This window comes from Calypte anna, chromosome 2 (genome assembly GCF_003957555.1).
Source record: "Calypte anna isolate BGI_N300 chromosome 2, bCalAnn1_v1.p, whole genome shotgun sequence".
In the NCBI taxonomy this organism is placed as follows: domain Eukaryota; kingdom Metazoa; phylum Chordata; class Aves; order Apodiformes; family Trochilidae; genus Calypte; species Calypte anna.
The window spans coordinates 128,754,582-128,781,813 of NC_044245.1; the positions used below are offsets into that span (position 1 = coordinate 128,754,582).

The 27,232-nt window shown below is 40.2% G+C and overlaps 1 protein-coding gene across 2 annotated transcripts in view; it reads left to right on the plus strand.

The window, feature by feature from the left end:
- Positions 1-27,232, plus strand: part of CPQ (carboxypeptidase Q) — a 163,063-nt gene that overhangs the window by 16,465 nt on the left and 119,366 nt on the right. Inside the window, exons 2-4 of one of the 2 annotated variants that reach the window (XM_030446385.1) lie at positions 5,446-5,516; positions 10,635-11,091; positions 22,570-22,777. In XM_030446385.1, coding sequence (XP_030302245.1) covers positions 10,665-11,091; positions 22,570-22,777 — 635 coding nt within the window. In that variant the 5' untranslated portion in view covers positions 5,446-5,516; positions 10,635-10,664. The remainder of the gene's footprint in view (positions 1-5,445; positions 5,517-10,634; positions 11,092-22,569; positions 22,778-27,232) is intronic. The other variant, XM_030446386.1, reaches the window with a different exon arrangement.

A 27,232-nucleotide genomic window follows, 5' to 3' on the forward strand; every position in this document is an offset into this window, starting at 1 on the left:
TCCTTAGATAAGAAAATACAGAAAATACAGAAGAGGTTGTAAGAGAAGAGTTCTGTGGTTTTATTGCCTCAGTAAAAAGGGGATGCTTTTCTCCCATAGAAAATGCTGAAAGAACAATGTGTGATTCTTAAAAGTTTGTGTATCAGTTATATATTGATTTTTTTAAAAGGTAAAAGATGTGTCTGTCTCAAGGGCTCTTACAATCAGGAAAGGTTCCATAAATTATAAGAGGCCACTAATGTTTTTCTCATACTGGGGGTCTGTATGTATTTTTTTCATTAGCCAGTCTTTCTATGTCTGAAGGAAACCTGTCTTGTTTTTACACTAGAGCAATAGTTAGGGACTTGAAGGAAGTGTCACCAAAGTTGAGCAACAAAATTCCAGATAATATAATTGCAGCCCTATTCTGCTATGTTTTGATTTAATTTTCCAAAGTAATCTTTCCTGTCCCCTCTGTCCCAGTTTTCTTTCAACATTATCAGCTGGACATTAGCTGTGTACTTTGGCAGTCATTGTAATATGAAAAAACATTGTATATTTTGGTGTCATTGTTTCCTAACTGCCTTTCTTTCATTGAATATTCCTCTTCTATTCAGTTGTTCTCTAAAAATCCCACAGATTTCCTGTCTTTTGCCTCTGAAACGATAATGTACTCCCTTTTGAGAACTCTTTGTATTTTGAACTCTCATTAAGAATAATATCAGCTGCTAGGTGGCCTAGGCATTGTTTGGTGATAATGCTTTGTTGTTTGTTTTTTTTTTTTATACTTAATTTTTGTCTTGTCTGTCACTGCTTCTAAAGGAAGGAAGTACAAGACCTACTGTTTCTGTAGGTTCACTGATACACTACTCTGTACATGGGTTACGGTATCATTCTTCAGGATTCCTGCCATGGAATTATTCAGCTGCTGCTGAATAAGGTAGTGTCAAGGTAGCCTCTTACAATTCTGAAGTTTTCAGGTGAAGAAAAAGTTGACTGTGGTTCCTTCTCCTGCTTCCTCCCTGTTAAGCTATAGTACATCCACCATACAGATTATACATAGGGTATGAACTCTTTCTTTTGCTGGATGGGGAGCTAATACTGCCAATATGTCCAGGCATGTTTGGACTTTCTCTTAATCTTCAGCCATCCTTAAGCATTTCACTTGCTATCCTGTCCATGTTAAGTTAATATCACCAGCTGGGTTCATATGATCATGCACTACTGGGTCACACTTAGCCTTTCAAGAATTTCAGGGCGTTATCTTCAGTAGTAGCAAATCAAGATAGTTCTTCTGAAGCTGATAAAGGTAAGAAAACTCATGGTTTTCTGTTTCCTTTGGAATTTTAGTCTTTTTGGTCCCAGTAATAAGATCTTGTGTTTTATTCAAAGTCCTGTATCCATATGATGGTATACTCTTCCTTTCCTTAACCTTAGATGTAAAAAGGCTCATTTTAAGGACTTTGTACTGTAAATCATAGAATCATAGAATGGCTAGGGTCGGAAGGGACCTTAAGGACTATCTAGTTCCAACCCTTCTGTCACTAGATCAGGTTGTTAAGGTCCTATCCAACCTGACCTTGAACACTTCTAAGCATCCACAACTTCCCTAGGAAACCTGTTCCAGTGTCTCACCATCCTCATAATAAAGAATTTCCTCCTAATACCTAATATAAATCTCCTCTCTTCAAGTTTTAAACCATTGCTCCTTGTCCTCTTGCTACACACTTGTTCAAAAGTCCTACTCCAGCTTTCTTGTAGGCCCCCTCCAGGTACTGAAAATCTGCTGTCAGAGCTCTTCTCCAGGCTGAACAACCGAAACTTCCTCAGCCTGTCTTCACAGTGGAGGTGCTCCAGTCCTGATAATTTTTGTGCCTCTCCTCTGGACATCCTCAAAGAGCTCTGTGTCCTTGTTATGTAGGGGACTCCAGAACTGGATGCCAGGTGGGGTCTCGGAAGAGCAGAGTAGAGGGGGAGTTGCCTGCTTCCATCAACTGCCTGTGCTTCTTTTGATGCAGCCCAGGACATGGTTGGCTTTCTGGGCTGGAAGTGCACAGTGCTAGCTCATGTTGAGCTGCTGGTCCCCCGTTACCCCCAAGTCTCTCTCCCCAGAGCTGCTGGTAACTTTGACTGTGAGTGTTCCCAAAGCCAAAATTTTCTAACTGAATAAAAGATCTCCCAGATGAGGAGTTTTGAAAATTCTGGAGGAGCAGTCTCTCAGAAATGTCTGCTTTTCTGCTTCACTCTTCAAGATCATAAAGCTTTCCCTCTATCGCTTTTATCTTTCTAAGTGATGGAAAAACTCTGTGACTTTATTTTTAGGCAGAAATCTCCTCCTCGTTTTGCAAGTCCACCTAGCCTTCCAGCCATCCTACTCCACAGCTGTCACAACAAACTTTCTTTCAGATGCTATTAAGTGTATCAGACATCACTCTGCAGCATGTGAGTTTGTTACCCTGGGGCTTTTCAGTCTATTCTAATGTTATCAAAACCACTGTGTGATTTCAAGGTTTCCTACATTCCTTGGAGGAAAATCAAATGGTACATGATTAGGAAACTGATAGATAGTATACAGATTTAGCAGATCTCTAGCAAATAAGTGGTTAATATCTTCAATTTATTGTTTTCTTTCCTCATTTCCCATAACCGTGACTCTTGTGAAGTCTCTGTATCCTTTTGTCTGTATTTTCAACTGGGATTTGGGGAAAACTTTGCCACACTGGGGAAGAAGCACTGGTCTAATGCTAAGATAAACTTTGTTTATCTTATTTCTTTCCCTCTGCTCCTCTTTTGGTTATCTGATTGCTGTAGACAGTTTTCCCATCTGAGTTTTTTTAAATCTTCTTTCATTCTTTTCTGTCTGTTAAATTTAAATAATTTACAGTGCAATGATTTTAATGGTGGTAACACCAGTCAGAATCAGAATCACAGAATGGTTTGGGTTGGAAGGGACTTCGAACATCATCTGGATCCAACCCCCCTGCATGGGCAGGGGCACCTCCCACCAGACCAGGTTGCTCAAAGCCCCATGCAGCCTGGTCTTGAACACTTCTGGGGACAGGGTATCCACAGCTTCTCTGGGCAACCTTTTCCAGTGTCTCACCACCTTCACATTAAAAAAATTTTTCCTAATAGCTAAATTTGCCCTCTTTCAGTTTAAAACCTTGTCCTATCACTAAAGGCCCTTGAGAAAACTCCCCCCACAGTTTCCACTACCTTTAGGTACTGGAAGGCTGCTATAAGGTCTCCCTGCAGTTTTGTCTTCTCCAGGCTGAACAACTCCCAAACTCTCTCAGCCTGTCTTCATAGGCTGATCATCTTCCTGGCCTTCCTCTGGATGCACTCCAGTAAGTATCCTTCCTTCTTGTGTTTGTTACCCCAGAACTGGATGTAATACTCTGTGTGGTCTCATGAGAGCAGAGGAGGAGAATCACTTCCCTTGACCTGCTGGCCACACTTCTTTTGATGCAGCCCAGAATACAGTTGATTTTCTGGGCTGCAGGCACTCATTGCTGGCTCATGGTGAGCTTCTCATCAGCCAGCACCCCCAAGTCCTTCTCCTCAGGGCTGCTCTCTGTCCATTCTCTGCCCAGCCTGTATTTGTGCTTGGGTTTGCCTCAACCCGTGTGCGGGACCTTGCACTGGGCCTTACTGAACTTCATGAGCTTGGCATGGTCCCGCCTCTCCTGCCTGTCAAGGTCCCTCTGGATGACATCCCTTCCCTCCAGCGTGTCAGCCACACCACACAGCTTGGTGTCATCAGGGAACTTGCTGAGGGTGCACTGAGCCCACTCTCCATGTTGCTGACAAAGACATTGAGCAGTCCCAATACTGACCCCCAGGAACATCCCTGGTCACTGATCTCCACTTATGGAAGACTTTATGGAAGACAGTGTCAAATGCCATAATAATGTCAAGGCAAACAACATCCACTGCTCATCTCCTACCTACCAAACCAGTAATTTTGTCCTGGAAGGCTATCGGGTTGAATAAGCATCATTTGCCCTTAGTAAATCCATGCAAACTCAATAGTCACCTTCTTCTTCTTCATATGTTTGGAAATAATTTCCAGGAGGATTTTTGCCTGTCACCTTACCAGGGATCAGGGTGAGGCTGACTGGCCTGTAGGTCCCCACATCTTACATCTTGCAATTTAAGACAGGAGTAACATGACCTTTCAAATACAATTGAGAGCTGCCTCACAATGACATCTGGCAGCTGTCTCAGCATTTGTGGTTGCATCCCATCAGGCCCCATGGATTTACATATGCCCAGTTTGTTTAAGTACTCCCTAACCTTGTCTTCCTCCAATGAGTGTGTCTTCCTTGCTTCAAAGTTTCCCTTTGAAATGTTAAGATTTTACAGGAAGAAATCTCTCTCCTGTGAATCACAGAATCCCACAATCATCTGTGTTGGAAAGGATCTCTGAGATCATCAAGTCCAACTCTTGATCCACTGCCACCGTGGTTCCCAGACCATGGCACTGAGTGCCACATCCACTCTCTTTTTAAAAATGTCCAGGGACAGAGAATTCACCACCTCCCTGGGAAGCCCATTCCAATGTCTGTGGACAATATTCAGACCATGTCCTTCCTTCTGTGAAGGAATCAAGGTACTGCCATGGCTGGATGCCCCCTGTCCACTTCACCTGAAGCTAAAAGAGCTGGAACTGTGTTACATCTTTTAGCTTTGTACTCATTTTGAACCACAGAATTCAAAGTGTGGTCTTTCATCCTGGAAGGCTGAGACCCTACATATTCCTTTAAGCTGAATTAAGATGAATAAGCCCTGAGCTCTGATGAAGTTTCTGAAAAGACCAAATTCACCTGGTGTAAACATGCAATGTCTGCTATGTGAAAGGCTTTCAGTTCTGGTCAAAATGGGAAGAGGATCAATGGCAGCTGCCCCTTGGTGTTTAATATAGCAGTATTAGTTTTCCCTTTGAAGAAGTGAAAGGTGGGAGTTGCAGGTTCTTAGATGGTCTAGAGAGCTTCACTTTTTAGAGAATATCCTGAACAAGAGGCTGCAGGTGAAGCTGGAACTGGACCATTTTGTATCCTTTCCAGACATGCAAGATGTATAAGGTCAGAGAAATAAAATCGAGGGACTAAAATATGCTGATGAGCTTTCTTGCCTCCTGGAATGGCAAAGAGAATCCCAGATGCTTAACCTTATTCAGAAAATTATTATTTTGTGCTAAAAAGCCATGGAATTAGATGCATTAATAGGGCTGGGAGAAAGAATTGTACTTCTTGAAAGTGTGTTTTCTTCCTGTCTCATTTGGCTCTAAACTTCTGAAGAAATTCAGTGAATAACTAAATGCATTGAACATTGGTGACAATCATTACTTTTTAAATTTGGCTGATGCTGTGATGTTTGTTTGCTAATTTTACCTAGTAAGATGTGCAAAAATCAGTAGGTTCTTTTCCCAGATAATTTATTGGGGTGATAAACTTGGTGTTGCAGAGACTGGGGACATCAGATGTGCTGTTCTTTCCCTGAACTGGCAGTGGAGTGATTCCTTTATTGCAGTCCAAGTGAGTATGACATTACTTTACCTAGCAGGGAATTATTTCTGACTGCTGCTAGCTTTTTGCTGGGTTGTGCTGAACTATGCAGGGAAAGCACAATAAATTATGTTCCCATTCTTGTGTTCTTGCCCAGGGTTTGAATTTAGTTGTGCTCCTCTTACCATGCAGTGGAGATAGTGAAAAGCTGCATGGTGGCCATGTAAAATCCAGATCCACAAAACTGTAGAGACATGTCTGTTCTCTGTTTAGTGGGAAATTCCTGGAGAAAATGTGGCTCTTAAACGCAGCTCCTCTGGGGCAGCCTTTGGGGAGAGGATACCGCTGGTTTGAATGAGGCCAGGAAGAGCAAAGGGGAGCATTTCTTAGTTAAGAGAAATATGATAACTCTGATTTCATTTCTCCATTGAAAAAAATGCATGAAATTGGTAACTGGCAGCTCTTTGAGATTGCTAATGCTAATTAAACAATCCCCTGTGCTTTCTGTTATCAACTAAACAGATCAGCTTTGTGTGGTGGATTTTGCAAACCCTTAAACAAGCAAAACCCAAAACCTTAAGTTTTTGAAACAAACTCTACAAAGCTGTCTTACTCTACTCAGCAAGTATTTGTCTTATGGCAGAAGTCAGCTTATCTTGCTTACTTCTTTGTGGGTGATGAGCTTTCCAAAAATCAGGAAACACGCCTGGTCATCCTTAGAAAATTACTGATGTCTCTAGCAGAGGATGTCTGTGAGCATGTAATTAACTGGTCCAAAGGGAAGGAATATGAGGAAAGTACTGAGCTGAGCAATAAAAATACACCCATACTCTCTGTATAGTATAACCACAAATAAACACTAACTCAGACTATAAAGGGCTTTTTACAGTTCTCTGACAGTGTCCTGAGATAACCCTGGAGTCTTCTGTTCCTGACTGTGTAAGACCTTTACCCTTTCTGTCTCACAGGGAGGAAATGTCTGTGATAGATTTGTCATTCAAATATGAAATCACAATTTATGTTGTTCTCTTGGGAAAATGACACTTCAGTGGGAAGAATTTGTTACTGCCTTGATCTCAGGTTTGGGGAACATTTGAATAGTTAAGGAGAACAGCTTAATATTCTTAGATTGCTAAAGATAATATTTAACTTGCTGTTTATGAATAGACACAAAAAGACCTATGAAAAGCCTGCCTGCAGTTTGCACTGGTTGTTGTATGAGCTGGGCATGGTGACTGCAAAATTTGTTGTTGGTTGGTTTGGTGGTTTTTTTTGTTTTTTTTTCCTTCTTGTGGTTTATGAATCCTAGAAATGTGGTTTAATTCTTTGTCCCCTTCTGTATTGCATAGCCAGCTTTCCAGGTGACATCTTATGAATGGATACCTGGTATGTGTCCTCCCTGGGAGCTAATCAGACAGGTCTAACAAAAATGTTGTGAGTTCCCTCTTCTGTTTCCATTAATGAATTGATGCTTCTAAGTACCTGCACACTGATATGTACACAACATAGGGAATAAATACGAGGAGTTAGAGATGTATATGTAGTTGCAGGACTATGATCTTGCTGGGATCATGGAGATGTGGTGGGATATCTCACGACTGGAATTCTGCAATGCACAGATGTATGCTCTTCGGGAGGGAAAAGCTGGGAAGAAAGGGAGATGGAGATGGCCTTTATGTGAGAGAGCAGCTGGGGTCCTTGGAGTTCTGTCTCATGAACCAATTGAGAGTTTATGAATAAGGATTAAAAAGCAGACCTGTATGGATGATTTTGTAGAGGGTGGCTGCTATAGGCCAACTGATGAGGAAAAGCAAGTAGGTAAGACCTGTTGTAGACAGCTGGAATTAACCTTACATTCAGAGGCCCTGACAGTCATGGGGGGCTTTTGCCATAACAGCATCTGCTTGAAGATCAGCACAGCAATGTATAAGCAATCCAGGAGGTTCTTAGCATTTATCATAACTTTCTGACATGGGTAAGAGGAGCCAGCAAGAAGAGGTGCTCTGCTGCACCTCGTACTTAGAACAAGGAAAGGCTGGTTGTGCTATGAAGGTCAAAGGCAGCCTTGGCTGCAGTGACCATGACCAAGCTCAGGATCTTGAGACCAAGAAGCAAGACAAAAATCAAGATCACAGCACAGGACTTCAGGAGAGAAAACTTTGATCTCTTAAATATTAAGCTTGATAAGAGTCCTGTGGTATAAGGCCCTGGAAGAGGATTCCAAGAAAGATCATTGATATTCAAATATCACCTCCTCCAAACTCAAGAAAATTCTATTTCAACAAACAGGGTCAAACAGAAATGCCAAGAGGCCTGCATGGATTAACAAGTTGCAAAGAAGTTCCATCTGAACAGCAGGAAACACTTCCTAATAGTGATGGTGACCAAGCTGTAACAGGTTGCCCAGAGAGTTTGTGGAGTCTCCTTCCTTGGACATACTCAGAAACTGTCTGGACAGGGTTCTGGGCAGCCTGCTCTAGGTGGCCCTGCTTGAGCAGATGGATTCGACAAGATGAGCTCGAGATACTCCTTCTAACCCAAGCCATTCTGTGATGGTGTGATCTGCACTTTCCTGACTTTATAGAAGTTACAAGTGCTTTTGTATAGTAACGTTTAGGAAGGGTAAACATTAAAATTACAACTAAGACTTTTTACTAGGGGTGGTAATTCAGCACCTTTTGGCATGATCTGCCACTGTTAAGGTGAAGCTTCTTTGGAAAAATATGGTGAATAAATACTTGAGAAAAAATCAGAACTGACAACTGTACAAACTACCAAACCTACATCTGAATTTGTGAGTTTTCTGTTTATCTCATGTTTCTTTTGCAAGGGCAAATCTAGCTAGTTGTCCCCATAACCTACACTGATATTATAAAGTCACTGAAACTAATAGAGGGCAGGAGAGGAAAAGGAACAACATATATATTAGATGTGATGTCAGAATTCATAATCTGTTACCATAACCTCATTATTCCATAAGCCTATTTTACTTATTTATTTTTAGCAAATACTAGAAAATAGTTCAGAGTGAACATGAATTCATGTGGTTCATTGTAAAAACACAGGTGGTAAAGGTGGTTTCTTAGCTTAGATCATTCAGGATGGAGCTTGGAAAAGCTTGAAATACAATTGTGAGCTCCCACAGGCACAAAAAATTGTGTAATTTCACCTTTAATCTCTCAGGAACTGGCTCAATTGCTGGTTTTACTGTGCACCTTCCGGTGGTGGGAGTTAATTCAGGAATATCTGGCAGTGTTCTGTGGCAGTCAGAGGAGGTAGATGGCCCCTTCAGGTGCTGTGATTTACAATGATATTTGGTTACTGGAAATTTGCACACTCCATGAAATGACTGAAAAGTAATGCCCAATTAAAGCTCCTGTAGTGTGCAATTGTATGAGAATAAAAGAGCATTTTTTTGTATTTTGCATGTGGATACAATATATGCAAATATATGTATTTATATGTACATATGCAGTCATACCTTCCCCCCCACTTTTGTACTGTCTCTATGCACATAACATCATGAACCAAAAAAAAAAGAGGCCTATGTTGTAATGATCCCTCAAGTCACTGATTGTAGAATTGTGAGTGTAACTCTCCAGAAATACTAAAGAAGTTCAAACAGAGAAGAAGAATAACATGGAAATGTTATTAATGGCAGGCGCTTTTAGTGAGACTTCTGCCATGCAGGTCTGATTTATCCATATTTTATCAATATTACCCAGCTAATTCATCCTTCACTATTTGTTGAACAATTGTTTCCAAGAAAAACATGTTTTGTTATGCAGAGATTAACATTGGCACTGGAGAAAGCTGCCCAGGGAGGTTGTGGAGTCCCCTTCTCTGGAGATGCTCTAAGCCTGCCTGGATACAGTCGTGTGTAATGTGATCCAGGGGATCCTGCTTTAGTGGGAGAGTTGAACTAAATGGTCTCTGGAGGTCCCTTCCAGCTTTGACAATTCAGTGATTCTGTGATTTGCCTTTAGTATTACTATTTTTGAGGCAAACTGCATTATTTTCATAAGATATTGGTATTGTCATGAAGGTCCATGAAAGTGGCAGAAGTGCGGAATCAAATATTTTTGGGCTAGTAGTAATTGTCATTTCACTTGTCTGTAATTAATCACTCTTTTAAAGTCTTATAATAGCTGCAGCCTATAGAACTGATTTAAAGGCTTTGTTTCTTACTGCTGATTTTTATCATTCAGATTACAGCCTGATTCAAATTCAAAGGAACAAGAAAATGTTACATTTCCTTTTGTGTATATAATACAAACTTTTTTATTTTCAGTTTGGATAACTGTACTTCCTGTTACAAAAGAGCCTTGCAACTACTCCAACTGATCCCAAAGGGGTTTTTTTGTTAGTTCAATTAATAGTATAGACAAATTGTTGCTTTTATGGGCCTGAAAATTTTTAAGAATTTTCTCTTAAAAATGAGAACTTTTAATGATAAAATGGACAAACTATAAAGTTGTAATGAAGATAACTCTTGAACACAGGATCAGCACTGCTGGTGCTGCACTTTTTTACAGTGCTGCTCAAGCCAGTCCCTAGGAGATTCAACAGTTAATAAGAAATAGTGTTTTTCTGGTGGTCATCGATTTATGCATTGAAGAAATTAATGCTTTCTGCCTGGGGGCACTGAATCTAAATTGCTCTGTCATCTTTCTAGTGCAATAGAAAGTGCTTTCCTGATTCTTGAGATAGAGATTAAGAAGCATTTTTATTCATGAACAGTTTAAGATTTTTTTTTTTTTAATCCAGATGTCTAAAGACACTTTGGCATTTACAGCTAATCCTGCTCCTAACATAAAGGAGATGCAAAGCTGCTTCTGAGTTGGAGCAGCTCTGGGTTTTGATTCAGTGAAGGATGTGATTATTCAAAGAGATGCAGCATTCCAAGGATGTTTCTGAAGACCACAACAAAGACTGTGTCCAGTGGTCTAAGTAACTTTTTCATTTGCTTTCAATAATTGTGTCTCACAATAATAGTGAGTTTACATTCCTGCCAGTTCTGATCAAAGCATTTTCATGATAAACTGATTTCTTTTCATTTTGGTCTGTCTGCCAATCCAAATAACAAAAAGTATTGCTGATAGCTGTATGATTTTATGTATTTTTTTTTTCTTTTTCTCTCTTCAACAGGCCATCTGTGGGAAAGAAAGAGGAGAAAAAATGAAGTACATATTCTTAATACTTTTCATGAATTTATTACCACAGTACTCTGGGAAGTCTTTGAGAAGAGATGATAGTTACCCAAAGAAGTTTGAAGACATTAAAAATGAGATAGCTGGCTACACTGATATTGCTAAAGCTATTATTGATCTTGCTGTTCATGGAAAAGCCCAGAACAGATCCTATGAAAGACTGGCAGTTTTTGCTGATACCATAGGACCTAGAGTCAGTGGTTCGAAAAATCTAGATGCAGCCATCAAGTATATGTTCAGTGCCCTGCACAAAGATGGGCTGGAAAATGTGCACCTGGAACCTGTGAAAGTACCACACTGGGAGAGAGGAGAAGAGTTTGCAACTATGCTGGAACCAAGGAATCACAACATTGCTATTCTGGGACTTGGGAACAGTGTTGCAACACCTCCAGAAGGTAACTCTTTTGGAATTAGAGTATCATTTGCATTTTAACACCAAACTGTATTAGACCCCTTACAATGTCTTCTCTTCATGGGCAAACTGAAGTTTTCTTCCTGCTACAGCAGTCCAGCAAGATAAGATGCTGTTTTTGTGGGACTTGTCTTTTGACATAGTTGTGAATAATGCAGTCTGGTTTAATTCAGTTTGATTGAACCAGCTTGCAAAATCAGAGTTCATGCTTGAACTCTCACTTAAGCCTGTATCTTTTTTTTTTTTTTAAACACTTACGAACCTCATTTGCAAAGATTCTGCTCCTCCTCTGAGATTGGTGGGCAATTTGTTCTTGTGATCTGGGATCTTCCAGCCCTTCTTTTTAGTTTTGGCCAGAGAAAACCTCCATGGGGTATTGAGCTGACATGTGATTTCTGCTATTCTTGCTGTGCCCTGTCCTGCCAAGCTCAGCACTTCACTCTGGCAAAAACAAAACAGCAGGAAGAGGAGGAGAATCTCATGCTGAGCTTGGAAAGTTCCAGCCCCTTGCTAAGCAGGGCAATAGGTATCTCTTTGTCCTTTCTTTTCCCCCCACCTCTTCCCTCTTCTCTCCAGGCATTGTCTCATGCTTACCTTGGAAAAGTCTTTAGCATTTACCTATTACTGAACTCTGTGTTGCCTTTTAGATGATGATGTGTGATACGTTACTTCAGCAACAAGAATGATCTTTAGCTGGACTCAGCAAAATTCAGGTGTTTAGAGCCCCAAAATGTTACCTTCCTTGCAAGTGAACCAACTTACAAGGTTCTGGTTTCATATGTACTGATATGGGGCTTTCTCAAGATTGCTATTTAAAGGCCAGATGACAACCACCTTCTGTGACTGCTCTCCATAAATAACAATAGATTTATTTCTAGACCACTTCAAAAGCATTCTTATTCCTTTATGAGAAAATAAATTTAGTTTAGGAAATCAAAGGTAACGTGATACTCATGTTTTTTTTAAGAATTGTAAATTTTTGTGACAGCGAGCTTTTTATTTGAAATGAAACAAAATATATGTAAAAGCTGGTTTGTTTTGAAAAAATATATAGCCCTTCAAAATACAACAAAGTAAAACTTGGTAATTTAAGATACATTTGGAACAAATCTTACTGGGTTTGGGAAACTACTACTATAACTTTTATCTGAGGTATTTCTGACATATTGAAGTAAACACATTCCTAAAATACAAAAAACCAATAATAGTATCTTTTTATCCCATTATATGTCTAAGGCTTAGTGCTTTAATAGGAGAATATTCACAGCAAAAGTTAAACCTACAGCTTATTTAATGTCCTTTCCAGTCCTATTCCAAGATTCCTAAAAAGAAAGCTAAAATTAAAAAAAATAGTGTTCTTGGTATTAATCAAGTGTTCCTGAACCTGCAGACAGAACCTGCAATTTAATCTTGGCAAAGATCTTCACATCCTGAGAAGTCTGTTTTTCACTACCCTTTTTTAGCTGTGTAGTTATTTGCACTTGACTGGTCTTGTAGCTTTGCCTTTTTTCATTTAGAAAGATACTGAACTTACATGTTTAAAAGTGCTCAGAGGGGCTAATCATGTCCTTCTTTTTCATCTGTAAATATCTTATTATGCTGACAACTGCAGGGCTGAGCTGGTGACTGGTGATGCTTTGGAAGATAAGCTTGTATTATCCAGCATTGGTTTATACTGAACAGTGTGCAAGAGCCTCCACATTATTCTTCCTCACCTTTTTACTTTGTTCTGAGATCTGCCATGTTTCTGAAGAGGTGTGTGTTGGTGCTAGAAGAATGCATGGCAATGAGATCTCTCAAAGAAGAGCAGACAGTTTCTCACGCTTGGCGGAATAATTTTGATTAAATTACTTACCTTCTGATTTAAAACTATCCTACTGTTTGTGGCTGCTATGATTTCTGTTGGTCTCATCTTGCTCTGGGCAAGTTGTGACAGGAGGAGGTTATGTAGGGTAGCTGGTGCCTGGTGAGCTCTTGGCTCTTGCTCTTCTGATTGCTGGACTGGCCTCCTGGCTGACGGAAATGCCTGGTGAGAGCTGCTCGTCACCAGCATCTCTGGGCTAGAGAATGGCAAGGTGTGCTGCTCAGAAGAGTGCCTCTCCCAACATTCACACTCATCCCAAGCACAGAGTAAAAAAAATGTGTGGTTAGACTATTAAAAGCACCACCTCATTGCTGCTGAGAAATTAATTCCCAAATCCACCCCCTCTGTTCCAAGCAGTGATTTTCATCATGCTGTATCCCTGAGAAAAAGGGATAGGCGGCTGCCCTAAATTGCATTGGAAATATTTGAACATTTTCCCTCGGTGAGGGAATATTGACAGTTCTGTTTTGTCTTGTTTTAGCCAAGATGCTGTGGGAATGTGAGTCATCTTGTAATCAAAATAATGTAACAGAATTTGAGCTGCTTAGTGCTGATTCTCCTGGCACTGTGCTGCTGGTGCTGCAAGGGATCAAACCAGGGAGATCTCCCATTGCCATGCCCAGCTTTGCCTGAAGTGTGCATTAAAGGCTGAGGTCTGGCTTTCAGATGAGGAATGGCTTTCAAAGATCTGGCCATTGGCTCCTGGGTTCTGTCCAGGTGCAGGGTTGCCTCTAAAGTGGCCTGTGCAGGTGGTCCTTGAAGATGCTTGGTATTAGCTTGATAGTTACCATGTGCTTTAAATCAGTGTTCCTATCAGGATACGTTTCAGAGCCATTGCTTTACAAACCACTCTCTCTGTAGAGGTCTGACATTACTCATGTCTGCTTAGAGCCCGAGGAGAGCACCCACTGGACATTTGTCTTTCAAGTTTTGGGGAAGGAATTAAGACAAGAGGGGTGTCTCCTCTGTCCCAGCAGGATGTACAGGAGACCATTTCTTCCTTTTTATTCTCTCAGTTATGTCCTGTATTCCTCCCTTCCCATTATGTCACCCAGACTTGCAATGCAATGAGCTAAGAAACAAGGAAGCATTGCCAGAACCTTTACAGGTTGCTTCTCTTTGGGTGTGTTTATTGCTTCATGCTGGACTTGGTGGCCCTGGTACTCTCAGAGCTTCTTCTGGAGTTCAGCTCCCCAAGCTAATGGTCTGAAGGGCTCTTTATTAACATGGCAATAGCCTAGCTGAAGTTAGAAACCTGGCTTTGGCTGTTGGAAATCCAAGATTTATTTTCCCTTGTGTCCATGGAAATTCAAACCAGTGTTTTCTAAGAGTGACCCAAAGGCCAGAGCACAGGCTGAGGCTGCTCACTTTTCGTTTTGGCATAGAGCATGCAAGTGTGTAGAAAAAAGTCCACGATCCTTTAGAGTAGGAACAGGAAACCCTAAATAGTAGTCGTATTTTAGCTGTGGAGCCCAAGCCAATATTGACTCCAGGATGCAAGGACCATATCTTCCTCAAGGTTTTCTTTCTAACCCATGCCTATGGGGTTCAAAACATTACGGAATGTGGACAGAGCTTTGCCCATTTATTGGATTTGCTGGGATTTGCCCACTTTGGGTACAGTGCAAGTTTGGCCCAGAACTCATTGGCTCACTCAAAGTTGCAGCAGTTCTGATCATGTGCTGGAGGCTTTTCTGTACCTTTTGATCTTGTGGATAAAATCCACATTCCAAAATGGCAACATTCCAGGGTGTCATATTTCTAGGTTCAATGTGATTTACACAGCAAAAGGGGCAGCACAGAGAAGATTAGATTTTGGGGGGGGTTTTAAGAGGAAAAAATGTTTTCCCTTTAAGTGTAAATGAAGATTTGAAGGTGCTGGGTCAAAAAGAAAGTTTTCATTTCCTTTGATCTCCTTACAAGGAGGGAGTAACTTATATGCCAGTTTAGTGACAGGGAGAGGAGAAAAATTAAACACAGGGTGACCTGGATTTCCAGAAGTCAGAAGAAACTGAAAATTATCACCACCTCGAAGAAATGGATTCCTAGGTAACAAATAGCATTGAATGTTAGCAAGAGCTCAGTTTAGAGAGCTAAGAAACTGGAGGTTTACCATGTTTAGTCAATGTCCCTCTCTCATTTCCAGTGTTTCAACATTGGCAAAACATACAGATATATATATATATATATAAAGAGACTGTGGTGACTTCTGGTAGTATGATTATATCCCCTGAATTCTGAGTAAAATAGATATAATTGTTGCTTTGAGAATCCCATAGTTGAAGGAAAACAGTAGTTTAGCAGATGTTTGACCAAAAAGTATCAAAGAAATCAGATTTTCTGTATGTGTTTAAAATGCACCTTTTTTTTGTGATTGTTGCCCTTGCTTTTTCATGTTAAATGAATACTAACAAGTAGAACCAACCCCAGAATGAAGTCTGCCCAAAAATTCTCCTTGAAAAAGGAGTGGTCTCTGGTTTCTGTGTACTGTTTGTTGCAGTGAAACTGAAATCACATAAATATTGAGATGATGTACTGGCAGACTTTTCCCTACTTTTTATGTTTGAGTCGTGAATTTTTGCTTGACTGTCAACAACATTTGGTTCAGTTTTGCTCTTTTAGAAGATGGTGGGAGTTTTACCATTTAGATAACATGAAAGTTTTTCCAGCCTGTTGGGGATAATGTGTCTCAAAGCTGTTGAAGGCATGTGCTGTTGCTGTAGGCTCACAAGGCTCACAGCATTTTTAGGCCAGGGATGCTGCAAAAGAAGAGGTCTGGCCACAGTCCTGTCTGATGTATTTTTCCCCAGTGTTAACTGTCCTTTTTTGTTTCTTTGTCATGCAGTGGATTGGATAATTCATCTAGATTAATAGAAGGTGAACAAAAAAAAGTTAATTTTAATGTGTATTGGAGGATTTGCCCTTGAGTCACCAGCACCTTCTCTAACCACTGACCTACTGGGATTGAAGGAGATCTTTCTGGAGGAACTTGAGTTCCACTGTTGATGAGGGGTTTGGTGCTGAGAATGGGTTGAAGAAAGTTGTAGGAGTGAGAACACCGTGCTCAGCAAAGCCCTCCTGTCTTTGTTGGATCTCTCTCCTTCTGCGTGTGAGGAGCTATGGATTCACTTCTTGAGACCTTGAGATTCAGTATCGGGTGTCTGGATTGTTTATTATTACTTAGAGCAGCCATGCTTGTGGTATGATAATTATGTTTTTATTGGAATGTGAAAGATGATATCCATGAAGGACCACAGATTCTGTGATATTCAGTGGCCCAGCATCTGGGCCAAATGTTAGTTCAGTGGCTTTTCAAATAGTCAGAGAATAGGAGTGGCTGTGTGGCTTTGAGGTGGACGTGCTGTCTCAGAAGGGCATGTGTTCCAGTCACCATTTTAATCCATGTTCAAGTGAACTGTATGGATTTGCAACTAAAAAAAATAAAAAGAATTTTGAGGTCTTGGCCTTTTTCAGTGTTGCTGAGTTGAGGGGGGTTACCTCAAGGATGGTAAGCCCAGGCAGAAGGTCCTGCTTCACACTAATAAAGGCAGAATTTGAACATGACTTTCTTCATGCATAGAGAATTCTCCCACAGCTGGATGTCATTGCCACCTTTCCTCCCAGGGGACAGCCTGCAGTGACTGGCCTCTTGACTCACTAAAGAAGAAATATTTGTCCTCTGTGCTTTCTGCCTTGGGCACCTCTGTGCTCAGAAAGTGGCTCTCCTGGATCCCGTTGTGGGATGCCTGATTCTCCCCAGAGGTTGCACAGGAAGTCTGTGTGCCATGCAGGGCTGCGTCTGGGAGAACTGGACGTCTTGTCCTGCTCTTTTGACATCCAAGGGGGTGCTCAGGATCAAGTCCAAACCCTTTGCTGCTAGAATTTACTGCTACACAGTAAGCCACAGATTACTCAAACCAAACAGTTTTAATGAGATTCAGTACTTGCTAGAAATCATGTCATATATATAAAAAAAACCCAGTAACTATTTTATAGTGTTTATTTTTCTCTGTGCTCTTACTAAATGGGGTAATAAGTTTAGTCTTTGTGCTGTGCATCCAAGCTGAATAGCCCCATCCTTTTTGATAACTCTCCTATACAATTTTAGTTTCATGAAGTAATTTTCTTTGCTGTTTCACAGAGTAGGTGAGGTCACTTTTTCCAGAAATACATTTGGATTTTACAAAATCTTTCTTCTTGATAAAAGCCCTCTTAATTTCGTGCTTCCCTAAGATATTTAAGCTTTTCTTCATATTATAATTCTTATATCAGCACATAATGGTGTGTGTTGATAGAGTAAATGTGTTTCTAGGTGTTAAACTCTTTTAAATTTTCAGTACATGCTAATAATTTTTCGTGGGAGGGAAAAAAAATGGCATGATTATAGGAATCTATCATTTGCTTCGGCCTCACTCCAAGCCTTAATTTGATGAGGTCATTGTGGATGCAGAATTTGGGTTTGTTTTTCTGAAAATCTTGTTGAATGATGATGGTGCTGAACTAATTCCTGGAGAGAGATGAAAAAGCAACATGCTGCTAAAAGAGGAAGGCCAGAAGTTGAGGAGAAAAATGTGTTTTGTGCTGATTTTAGAGGATTCTAACCCTAAATAGCGTATAATACCAGGTCCCTGATCTTACTTAGCTTTCAAAAAATGTCTTCTACTATCAAAAACCTTCTTTTCTTTGACCTGTCTCAACAACTACCTTTTTGTTTGTCTCCAGAGGTATGTATATGTGTGTGTGTGCATGTATATATATACATATATATATACACACATATATACACGCACACACACACACATATATATAATTTTTCCCTGTTGCATGCTTCATCTTTTTACATCCTCATGCAGCAGTCTTGAGTCTGGCATGTGCTCTGCCTGTGTGCAGGGGGAATGTGGCATCCAGGGTCTAAGACTGACACTTTTAAGGGAGAAAACCACATTTCAGCTGCTTCATTGTAACTTCCTACCTGCAGCTCTTTCCTGTGACCCAGGCAAAAAAATATCTTTGTAACTGTAAAAAAAAGCTACCTTGCAAATAGTTGTATGTGTATATCTACTTCTTCCAGAAGTGGAGGCATGGCACTTCCATGCTGGAGGGATGGGCAAGTCTGAAGGATAACTGGATTAGCCAAGCTAAAATCAGAAACTTGAGGCATGTGTTTAGGGTTCAGCATGGAATGCAGTATATCTTGATGCAGCAACTTCCTGGCTAAATTAGCTTTGTGGGAGAGCTGAGAGGGAAATGGAGGAATCTGAGAAATGGCAACTGTCCAGTAGACAAGAAACAAGAGAATCAGCATGACCTGGAGTTGCTGGTCGGTGAGGCAGAGCTGCAGTTCCCAGACAGGCTTCATGCACTGCTCTTGTGGTGTATTGCTGCTCCTACTGTTTCTTTACCTTCTTCCTTCTGTCCTGACTTTTTGGTCCTGATGCTTGAATCTGATGAGTGGGGAGGTAGCGCCCTTGTGTCCCTCTCGCTCTCATGACTGCAGGGGCCAAGACATGTTTCAGGTATGCTCTTCCCCAGTTTCAAAATCTCTTCCAGTACCAGAAGAGTTAGTTGTGTTGTTGACTTTTTGTGTTGCTGAGTTTTTGTGTTGCTATTTCAGGAGGTATTTTATGCTTAGAATGCAAAAATTTTAGTATATAGCACACAGTGAAGTTTAGCAGAGGCTCACTTGATGTAGTTTCCAACTTTGTTGTGTTTAGACCTAAAACTACTGTATTTTAGTTGTGTTAAGCAAAAAATGCCTTGCCTATCAGCAAGCCTCAGTGGATGTGAATCAGCATCATTGCTGTTGCATGGTGTGATTTATAAGAGAAATCATAATTCTTAGATTAACGCAGTGTGAAGTAAATGAAGTTTGGAAGGGGTGAATTGTTCACTTGTTGTTACTGAAAAAAGTAATTGTCAAATTAATGATGGCTGCACTTGGTTTTGTAACAAGATCTCCAAGTGACTGTTACTGTTAATTGGATGACAAAAATGAAATGGGGAAAAAAAGAAGGGAGTAAAGACCATAACTGAGTAATCAAGAAATGAATATAAAATAAGATTAAACCGTATGCAAATGACATTTCTTTCTGACTTTGCTGAATTCTTCTTTTAGTGCAGCATTTGATTATAACTAACTAGGTTGTATTGCTGTTTGTGTATGAGCTGAGTGTTTCTGGGGTAGCAATAAATAAAAAACAATAGAGACTGGGTTCTCAAATCTCAGCAATTCCTGGTCATTGACATGGTAAACTCTTGCCATGTCTCGCCTTGTGGCCAAGAACCACAACAATATTCTGTACAAAGTTTTGTTGATGTTTAGCAGAGATTCATCAGATTGTAAAATCTGATCATAGGGTGTATTGCCTTTTTTTTCTTACTCTTCTCTGAAACCTGTTCCTAATGGCTTCAATGTTCACTGCATTTAAACTTACTCTCCCCAGGATAGCTTGTGGGGTGCTAGGAGGTGACTCATGCCAAGAATCAGACTTCTGATGTATGGCAGTGTTGCAGGCAGCTGATTTACAGGTGCTCTTATATATATAATTGGACTTTCTGTAGCTAATAAAGAGTAACTGCAATCAGTCTTTTCTTCATCCTGCCTGTGACTGAGTTCAGACATTGCTAGTGCATTCTGTGCCATTTTTTTCAGCTGGCGGTGTGATCATCAACGTTGTGGCATGCCCAAGAGTTTAGATAGAAAAGTACATTTCTGTGTACAAGGACCTTGTGATCTGTAATTTTGTTCATAGTTGAAAGTTGCCTACTTGTTTCCACCCTTCCTACACCTTAATTCTCAGAAATGACAGGGTACAGTTTACTGTTTATTTTGAGAAATGAGAGGAAAACCATAGTACTACATAGATGCTTCTGCTCACTGGCCCAATGCAACAATATGCATGTTTCACATGAGAAGAAATAAATAGTTTTAACTTCATATAATCAGCAAAGATTATCATGTTTATAATTTTGTTTTCTCTACTTAACGGCCTTTATTTAGTTAATTCCTGAATTAATTTTTTGGACTGTGTGGATTATAATCTTTGTATCTGGCTTAAGGAGGCAATCTGACTTCAAATTTAAAGGGGTTTTCTGAAGCTCAATACCACATAGCCAAGCTCTGGACTAAGAAAGAGAGAGAACAGCTTTTGATATGGGCAGCAGAGACATGAGATATTGAATAGGTAGGAGAAGCTAGGGGTAGAGGTCAGTTAATGTGCTCATAGGCTCAGTAAGGTAAGGCATTTCCCATTTTGAAAAGAATAATTAATTCCCCTTAAACTGATAAACTGTTGGGGGTTTTGTTACATTTCACCATTTGCACAAGCAGTCTTAAGGTGATTTTGTATGTGTATCCACATATTAAGGTAACCATTGCTCTTGCCACTTTGATTGATGAGATTGAAATGATATAAAATGGGGCTGAAGTGGAAATGAGACACTGAATTAGTGACAAGTTACACAAGAGTGAAGTTTTATTTTGTTGCAGTAAGCACTGTGACTGATGCTTTAGGTACACTGTGCTGCCATTTAGTTAAAAGTGCAGATAGAACTTTTGTTTTATCAAAGGATAGCTTTATTTAATTTCTTTTGGAACATGCAAAATTAGAATACTGGGCTGGAGTTTTCAGGTCTGTGTTCTTTCCCTTAGCTTTAATTCCTGCAAAGCTCACTGTACAAACTCCTGATGCCTGTCCTCTAGGGAGGGCCATGAATATACTTCTCCATGATATTTCTCAGTGATTATAGATAGTTTCTAGCTGTCTGTAGCATTCTTTTAAAAACTGACCAGAGTTGGTATTTGTTCATTAATGTAGCAAGGTAATGCTCTTTGCTTCCCTTGACAAACAGGCAAAAATACAGCAAGTGCCTTTCCAGTGTCTGATGCATGATCCAAGTAGAGCACTGGGGAGAACTAATATGAAATACAGATTGCAGTGTCAACCTACTGAGATCATGACTTCTCTAATGGAAAATTAAATTTTGCAGGTACCTGGCTTTATTTCTTGTGGCACAGCTCCATACCCAGAACGGTCCTTTTGCTGGGATGCTCCTTAGGTAGGCAGCTGACTCTGCAGTTCATTAGAAGCAGCCAGAGTCTTTTTGCAAGCTCCCCTACCTGCCAACAACAACCAGTAAAATTTGAAGGCAATTCTCTGGTTTGGCTCCCTGTGCCTCTTTTAATAAAGCCAAGAATCTGAATAGTTGAAAGTTTTACAACTCTTTCAATAGGTTAATTCATTCTGTAGCTAAAATTCACCAGCTTTTGCTGTAGCATTTTGCCCTCTTAATGGTGCACTCTTAAGAAACCAAACTCTTCTGACTGAAACAGTTTCTTTAGGGTTTTGAAGAATACGATGTGTTGATCCTAAAGAAGCCGTGAACCTGGACACACTAGTGCTGGAAGACTGGAAGAAGTGATCCTCCGATTTTCTACCAGTTCTTATGCCACACACACACAAAATCACAGGATAACAGAATGCTTTGGGTTGGAAAGGACCTTTCAAGCCCATCTGGTCCAACACCCTTCAGTGAGTAGGGACATGTACAACTAGATCAGCTTGCTCAGAGCCCTGTCCAACCTGACCTGGAATGCTGCAATGTTTCCAGAGATGAGGCATCTACCACATCTCACCACCCTCAGCCTAAACAACTTCTTGCTTATACTGAATCTCCACTCTTTTAGTTTAAATTCATCACCCCTTGTCCTATCACTACAGGCCCTGCTAAAAAGTCTGTCCCCATCTTTCTTAATTACTTCTTATATGCTGTGAAATACAGTTCCTTAAGTTAATGTTCTAAAAAGTTGAAAGGATTCTCTGGCTTTGGGAAAAACTGTTTATCTATAAAATCATTTGTTTATTCCAAGCAACATAATACAGCAATTTAAAACTATTCCAACTATTAAAAACTAAGAGCTAGGTGGAATCTAGTTTACCATGTGTGAATAATTCTGCAGAAGTACCTGCCTGTCTTCTCTGTATCAGAACTGGGAAAGATGGGGTGCTGAGGAAACTCCCAAAAGGAGATCCAGGCTCCTCCATTAATATGAATGTTTTTTTGTTTGTTTATAAGCATACTGCAAATTTTTTTGAAAGTGCATAGATTTGATTTAATTCATGGATTAAAATATTTTTAAGTGTTTCAGTCTAAAAGTGTGTGCTTCTGATTGTCTTATGTTAAGCTAAGTTGTTTAGCAACATACCAAAACAATTCCTTGAAAAGATTACTATCTTTTTAAATTAATCCCATAGGCAACTTTTGCAAGTGTTTTTGTACTATAAAAGATTGCAGTAAGGTGTTGAAGTACATGCAGAGTACAGAGTTCCCCCTGTGTGTCCTTCTTGCCCTAAAAGTTGTATTTTAATACCAACCTTGACAGCATGGTTTAGGGAACTGTGTGTACTTGGTTCAGGGTGCTATTATAGCTATTTAGTACCAATCCCTGAAGCATTTCCCATCATCTCCCTTTTCCGATAAGAAGTTAAATCTGATTTCTTGTGCTCTACACTGCCCATGTTTTTTTCATGTGTTAAAACTGCCTGTAGGAGATTTATAGGAAAGCAATGTTAAAGCCACTGCAATACTTTCTTTCAGGAATTACAGCAGAAGTCATAGTGGTTTCCTCTTTTGATGAACTGCACAGAAGAGCTCAGGAGGCCAAGGGGAAGATTGTTGTCTACAATGAACCTTTCATCAATTACAGTGAAACTGTGCAGTACAGATCACGGGGAGCAGTGGAAGCTGCTAAAGCTGGAGCAGTGGCATCCCTCATTAGATCCATTGCTTCTTTTTCAATTCATAGGTAAGCATTTTTCTCTTTTTTCCCCGTGACTCACATGTCAGCCTGTAGTTCACATGTCATTTTTGGGCAGGCATTTTTGTTCTCTATGACCTAAACATTGTGAGTTACGAGTGGGTGTTTGGTTATGAAACTATTGGCTGCACAATAGTTCTTTTCCCTTGTGCTTTATCAGTCTTTCAAAATGTTCTCATTTTTGTTACTGATGCAAATGTTGTATATTTGTTTTAAAGAACTTCCTGCATTCTCAAGGCTACCATAAATATTCTGATTTCAACTAAAATCAAGTTGTCTTTGGTGACAACATGTACCATACGATGGTATGAACTAATCATACTGTAATTTGACAAGAATGTAAGTTTACAGTTTTTGTTGTATTTGTCGTTTTCCTATCAGGAGGCTGACTTGTATTAGATGAAGGACTAGTCTACTTTGAACAATATTATTTTGAACACTTGAGCAATAAGGCTTTTAATTCTCACTCTGCTTTTTAAGTCAGGTATGTAGAAATAACGATTTCTTAAAAAATAAGTGGTTTTAGATGAGTTGGTATGTTACTTATTATATATACTTCTGCATTTTTCAAATGAGCGTTTTTAGTTTTCTTGAGGTACTGTATTTTGTAATATCTTTCTTTTAGACAGTTTCTGTTCAGAGCCATATAAGCCATTTGTTCCTCCCTCTAGTTGCCCAATGACTCTACCAGCAGAGGAGTCATCAGTGGTAGCTAACCTGACCTTGAATGTGTGCCACATCATAAACTAGAATCGTGTCCTGTTTGGATACTACCACAGTTTCTGTTTGATCTGTGAACCTTAGTTTTGTTTCTATGGAAGTCCAGGCTGGGAAATCACAGAAATAACAGAAAGTTAGGGGCTGGCAGGGGCCTTGAAAGGTCATCTAGTGAATGCAGAGCAGGGTCACCTACAGCAGGTCACAGAGGAACAGGTGTGTTTTGAATGTCTACAGAGAAGGAGACTCCACAACCTCCCTGGGCAGCCTGTTCCAGTGCTCTGCCACTTTGACAATGAAAAAGGTTTTCCTTATATTTATGTGGAACCTCCTGTGCTCAAGCTTGTACCCATCACCTCTTTTCCTATCATTGGACATAACTGAGAAGAGCCTGGCTCCATCCTCCTGGCACTTGCCCTTTACATATTTATAAACATTAATGAGGTCAGCCCTTATTCTCTTTTCCCAGCTGAAGAGACCCAGCTACCTCAGCCTTTCCTCATAAGTGAGATGTTCCCCTCCCTTCATCATTGTGGCTCTGCACTGGACTCTTTCAAGCAGTTCCCGGTCCTTCTGGAACTGAGGGCCCAGAACTGGACACAATATTCCAGATGAGGCCTGACCAGGGCAGAGTAGTGTGGGAGGAGAACTTCTCTAGACCTATGGACCACCCCCCTTCTAATGCACTCCAGGATGCCATTGGCCTTCTTGGCCACAAGGGCACATAGTTGGCTCATGGTCATCCTTCCATCCACCAGCACCCCCAAGTTCCTTTCCCCTTCACGTCTCTCCAACAGCTCAGTCCCCAACCTATACCCAACCTGGGGTTCTTTTTTCCCAGGTGCAAGATTTAAACTTGCCCTTGTTGTAATTCATTAAATTTTTTCCTGCCCAACTCTGCAGCCTGTCTGGGCCCCTCTGAATGACAGCACAGCCTTCTGGGGTGTCAGCCACTCCTCCCAGCTTTGTGTCATCAGCAAACTTGCTGAGAAGACTCTGTCCCATCATCAAGGTAATTGGTAAAGATGTTGAACAGGACTCGACCCAGCACTGGTCCCTGGGTGGCTCCACCAGTTACAGGTCTCCAGCTGGAATCTGCATCATTGATCACCACTCTTTGGGCTCTATTGTGTACCTAGTTCTTAATCCATCTCACTGTGCATTCTTCTATTCCACATTTCCTGAGCTCACATCAAAAGCCTTGCTAAGGTCAAGGTAGACCACATCCACTGGACTCCCTCCATGTTCCTTTTCAGTTGCAACATCACAGAAGGCTATTAGATTAATCAAGCATGATTTCCCCTTGGAAAATCCTGATAACCTTCTCTTCCATGTGCTTAGTGATGAAATGGGAAGGGGTGCTTTGGTTTTGAGTCTTGTTTGAGGCTAGGACTGGGAAATGGCTAGGACAGGCACTTGGAAGCATGCTTGAGTCCACCATTGCAGTCAAAATAAAATTATTTGCATCTCAGCAGTATGAGAATTCTGCAAGCATCAGCATTTGTGATGCCTCAAAAATTTGGAGAAATGCAGAAATGCCAGCTAACTGTACTATTAGATCATGTGCAGAGGGCAGCTCTGCTGCCAGTGTAGTTGCTTGACAGCATTTTTATATGCTCCATATTACTCTAAAGAAGCCAACACTACCTGTTTAAAATGCTTCTCAAAAGTAAAATACTTTGAATTCAGATAGTATCCAAACTATACTAGTGTATTTCTTGATGCTCAACAAATGCCTATAATTTTAAAATAAATTTAATAATAATGAACAGAGTAGAATATGTTTCAAAACCAGTTTTATGAAAAATAGTATGCTTTCAAAATAGATATATATGGTAACATCAAAGGATATTGCAATCTATAATCTTTTCATTATCTGAAAAATGGAAGCTGATTAGAACAATGATCTATCCAATCGTTAGTTCTGACACCCTGTAGAGGTGTTAATTTTAAAGTGACTCTTGGTATGTTCTGTTTGCCAAACTGTTTATAGAACTGCATTTTAATATGTAGTGGAAAATTTAGAGATGAGGAAAAGAGATGCAGACTTCAGGTAGTAAAGCCTGTTTATTAGGTCTTGATACTGGCACTACAGCTACTTGAGAATTGAATGAAAAGAGGAGAAACAACAACCTAATGGATGTTTGTGTAGAAGAACTGAATCCTTAATCAAGGCTGGCAACTGAGGTGTCATTCCCAAAAGCGATTTCAGAATTAGATGCTGCCAGGAAGCATTTCTTTATGAAATGTACTTTCTGGATTTTGGGGCGTGGGAGAAGGGACTGGTTTATCTATTTTTTCCTGTATTAAAGAAGGTGCTCAGGTGCAGTCTGTCACTTCTGCCACTCTCTGATGCCTAACTCTGGTTTGTTTCTAACAGAAAATAAGTATTGTAGGCAGGGTGGATTTTATCTCCATGTTTTCTGCTGTGTTCTGTCTTCATCATCAGATTGTGTCTCCTTGACTGTCCTACCAGTTTGCAGTGCTGGATGGACTGTGTTCTGAACGTGGTGCTTCTTGTGAGTTAGTGTCTGGGCACTGTTTCTGAAGGCAGTAGCATGTTAGAAGGATGAAAGATTTAAGGTAGAAAGACAAAAAAAGTCTTCTATGTGTTATAAAAGAAAGTCTTGCATTCTGGCAATTTATATACTGCAGTTTTGTTGACTAGAACCTTTACTTCTTGAGTCTGTGTGTTTACAAATGGACCTATACTACCAATAAATGTCACTGGGATAGGAGCATCCTGAAACAACTTGAAAACATCTTAGCAGAAAGTATCCTCCTGGTACTACACTGTCACTTTCCTCAGGTGAATGATGGGTGTAACTCCACAGTTTTCCCTAAATTATATCAGCTTTGCTGTGTCTTTTTTATTTTTAAGATTTAAACCTCTTGAACAGGGGGTTTGCTTTACTCTATTTGTAATTAATTAGACTGGCTGGAACAATGGAAGCCATTTTGTGGTGTGATTTGTAGGTCACCTTGCAATGTGAATAACACTAATAGGTTAAAACTAGGTGCTTTCTGGTAGATTAAAATCTTAGGCTTATAAGGGCTGATTATTAAAGCTTACTGACAGGACAGAATTGGTAAAATCACAACATGAACAAAATCAGTGTTCTCTTGCTTGGTAGTAGTTCCTTGTTCCAGAGATAACAAGTAGCTGCCACATTGTCAAGGGAAGAAAGTTTGAAGGTAACCTTTGTGCAGGTACTATGTGGGCAGCTTATTTTCCTTTAAAGTTTGGGAGGGTAACTGCTTAGGGACTCAAACATCTCTACTCTGAATGAGGGCAAGAAGGGATGAACTTGAATTTACTAAGGAAAACTCAGTGCTGTGTTTATATTAATGGGTTATGGCAATTCATTGGTGACAATGAAGGACTTGTTGAGTTTCAAGGACTGGATTAATTTATTTTGGGCAGAAGTGGTAAGTGACTAGGAAATAAAATTAGCAACAGCATCTTCCTTGGCCTGTGAAGTGATAACAGTAGTTACATGGTTGGTATTACTATTTTTCATGGCACTTGTGTCTCGTGGCATTGTTACCTCGTTGTGTTAGAGTCAAATAATTATCTTGCTATTTTATAGGTATCATGGCAGAGTGGGTTTTGTTGCTCAGGAGAAAGGCACTGTAACAGGTAGTTAATTTTCCCTGCCTGCCCCCCAAACTCTGTGTTTGACAGCTTTTTTCTCAGTAACAATTTCCTGAAGCAATTCTTGAAAC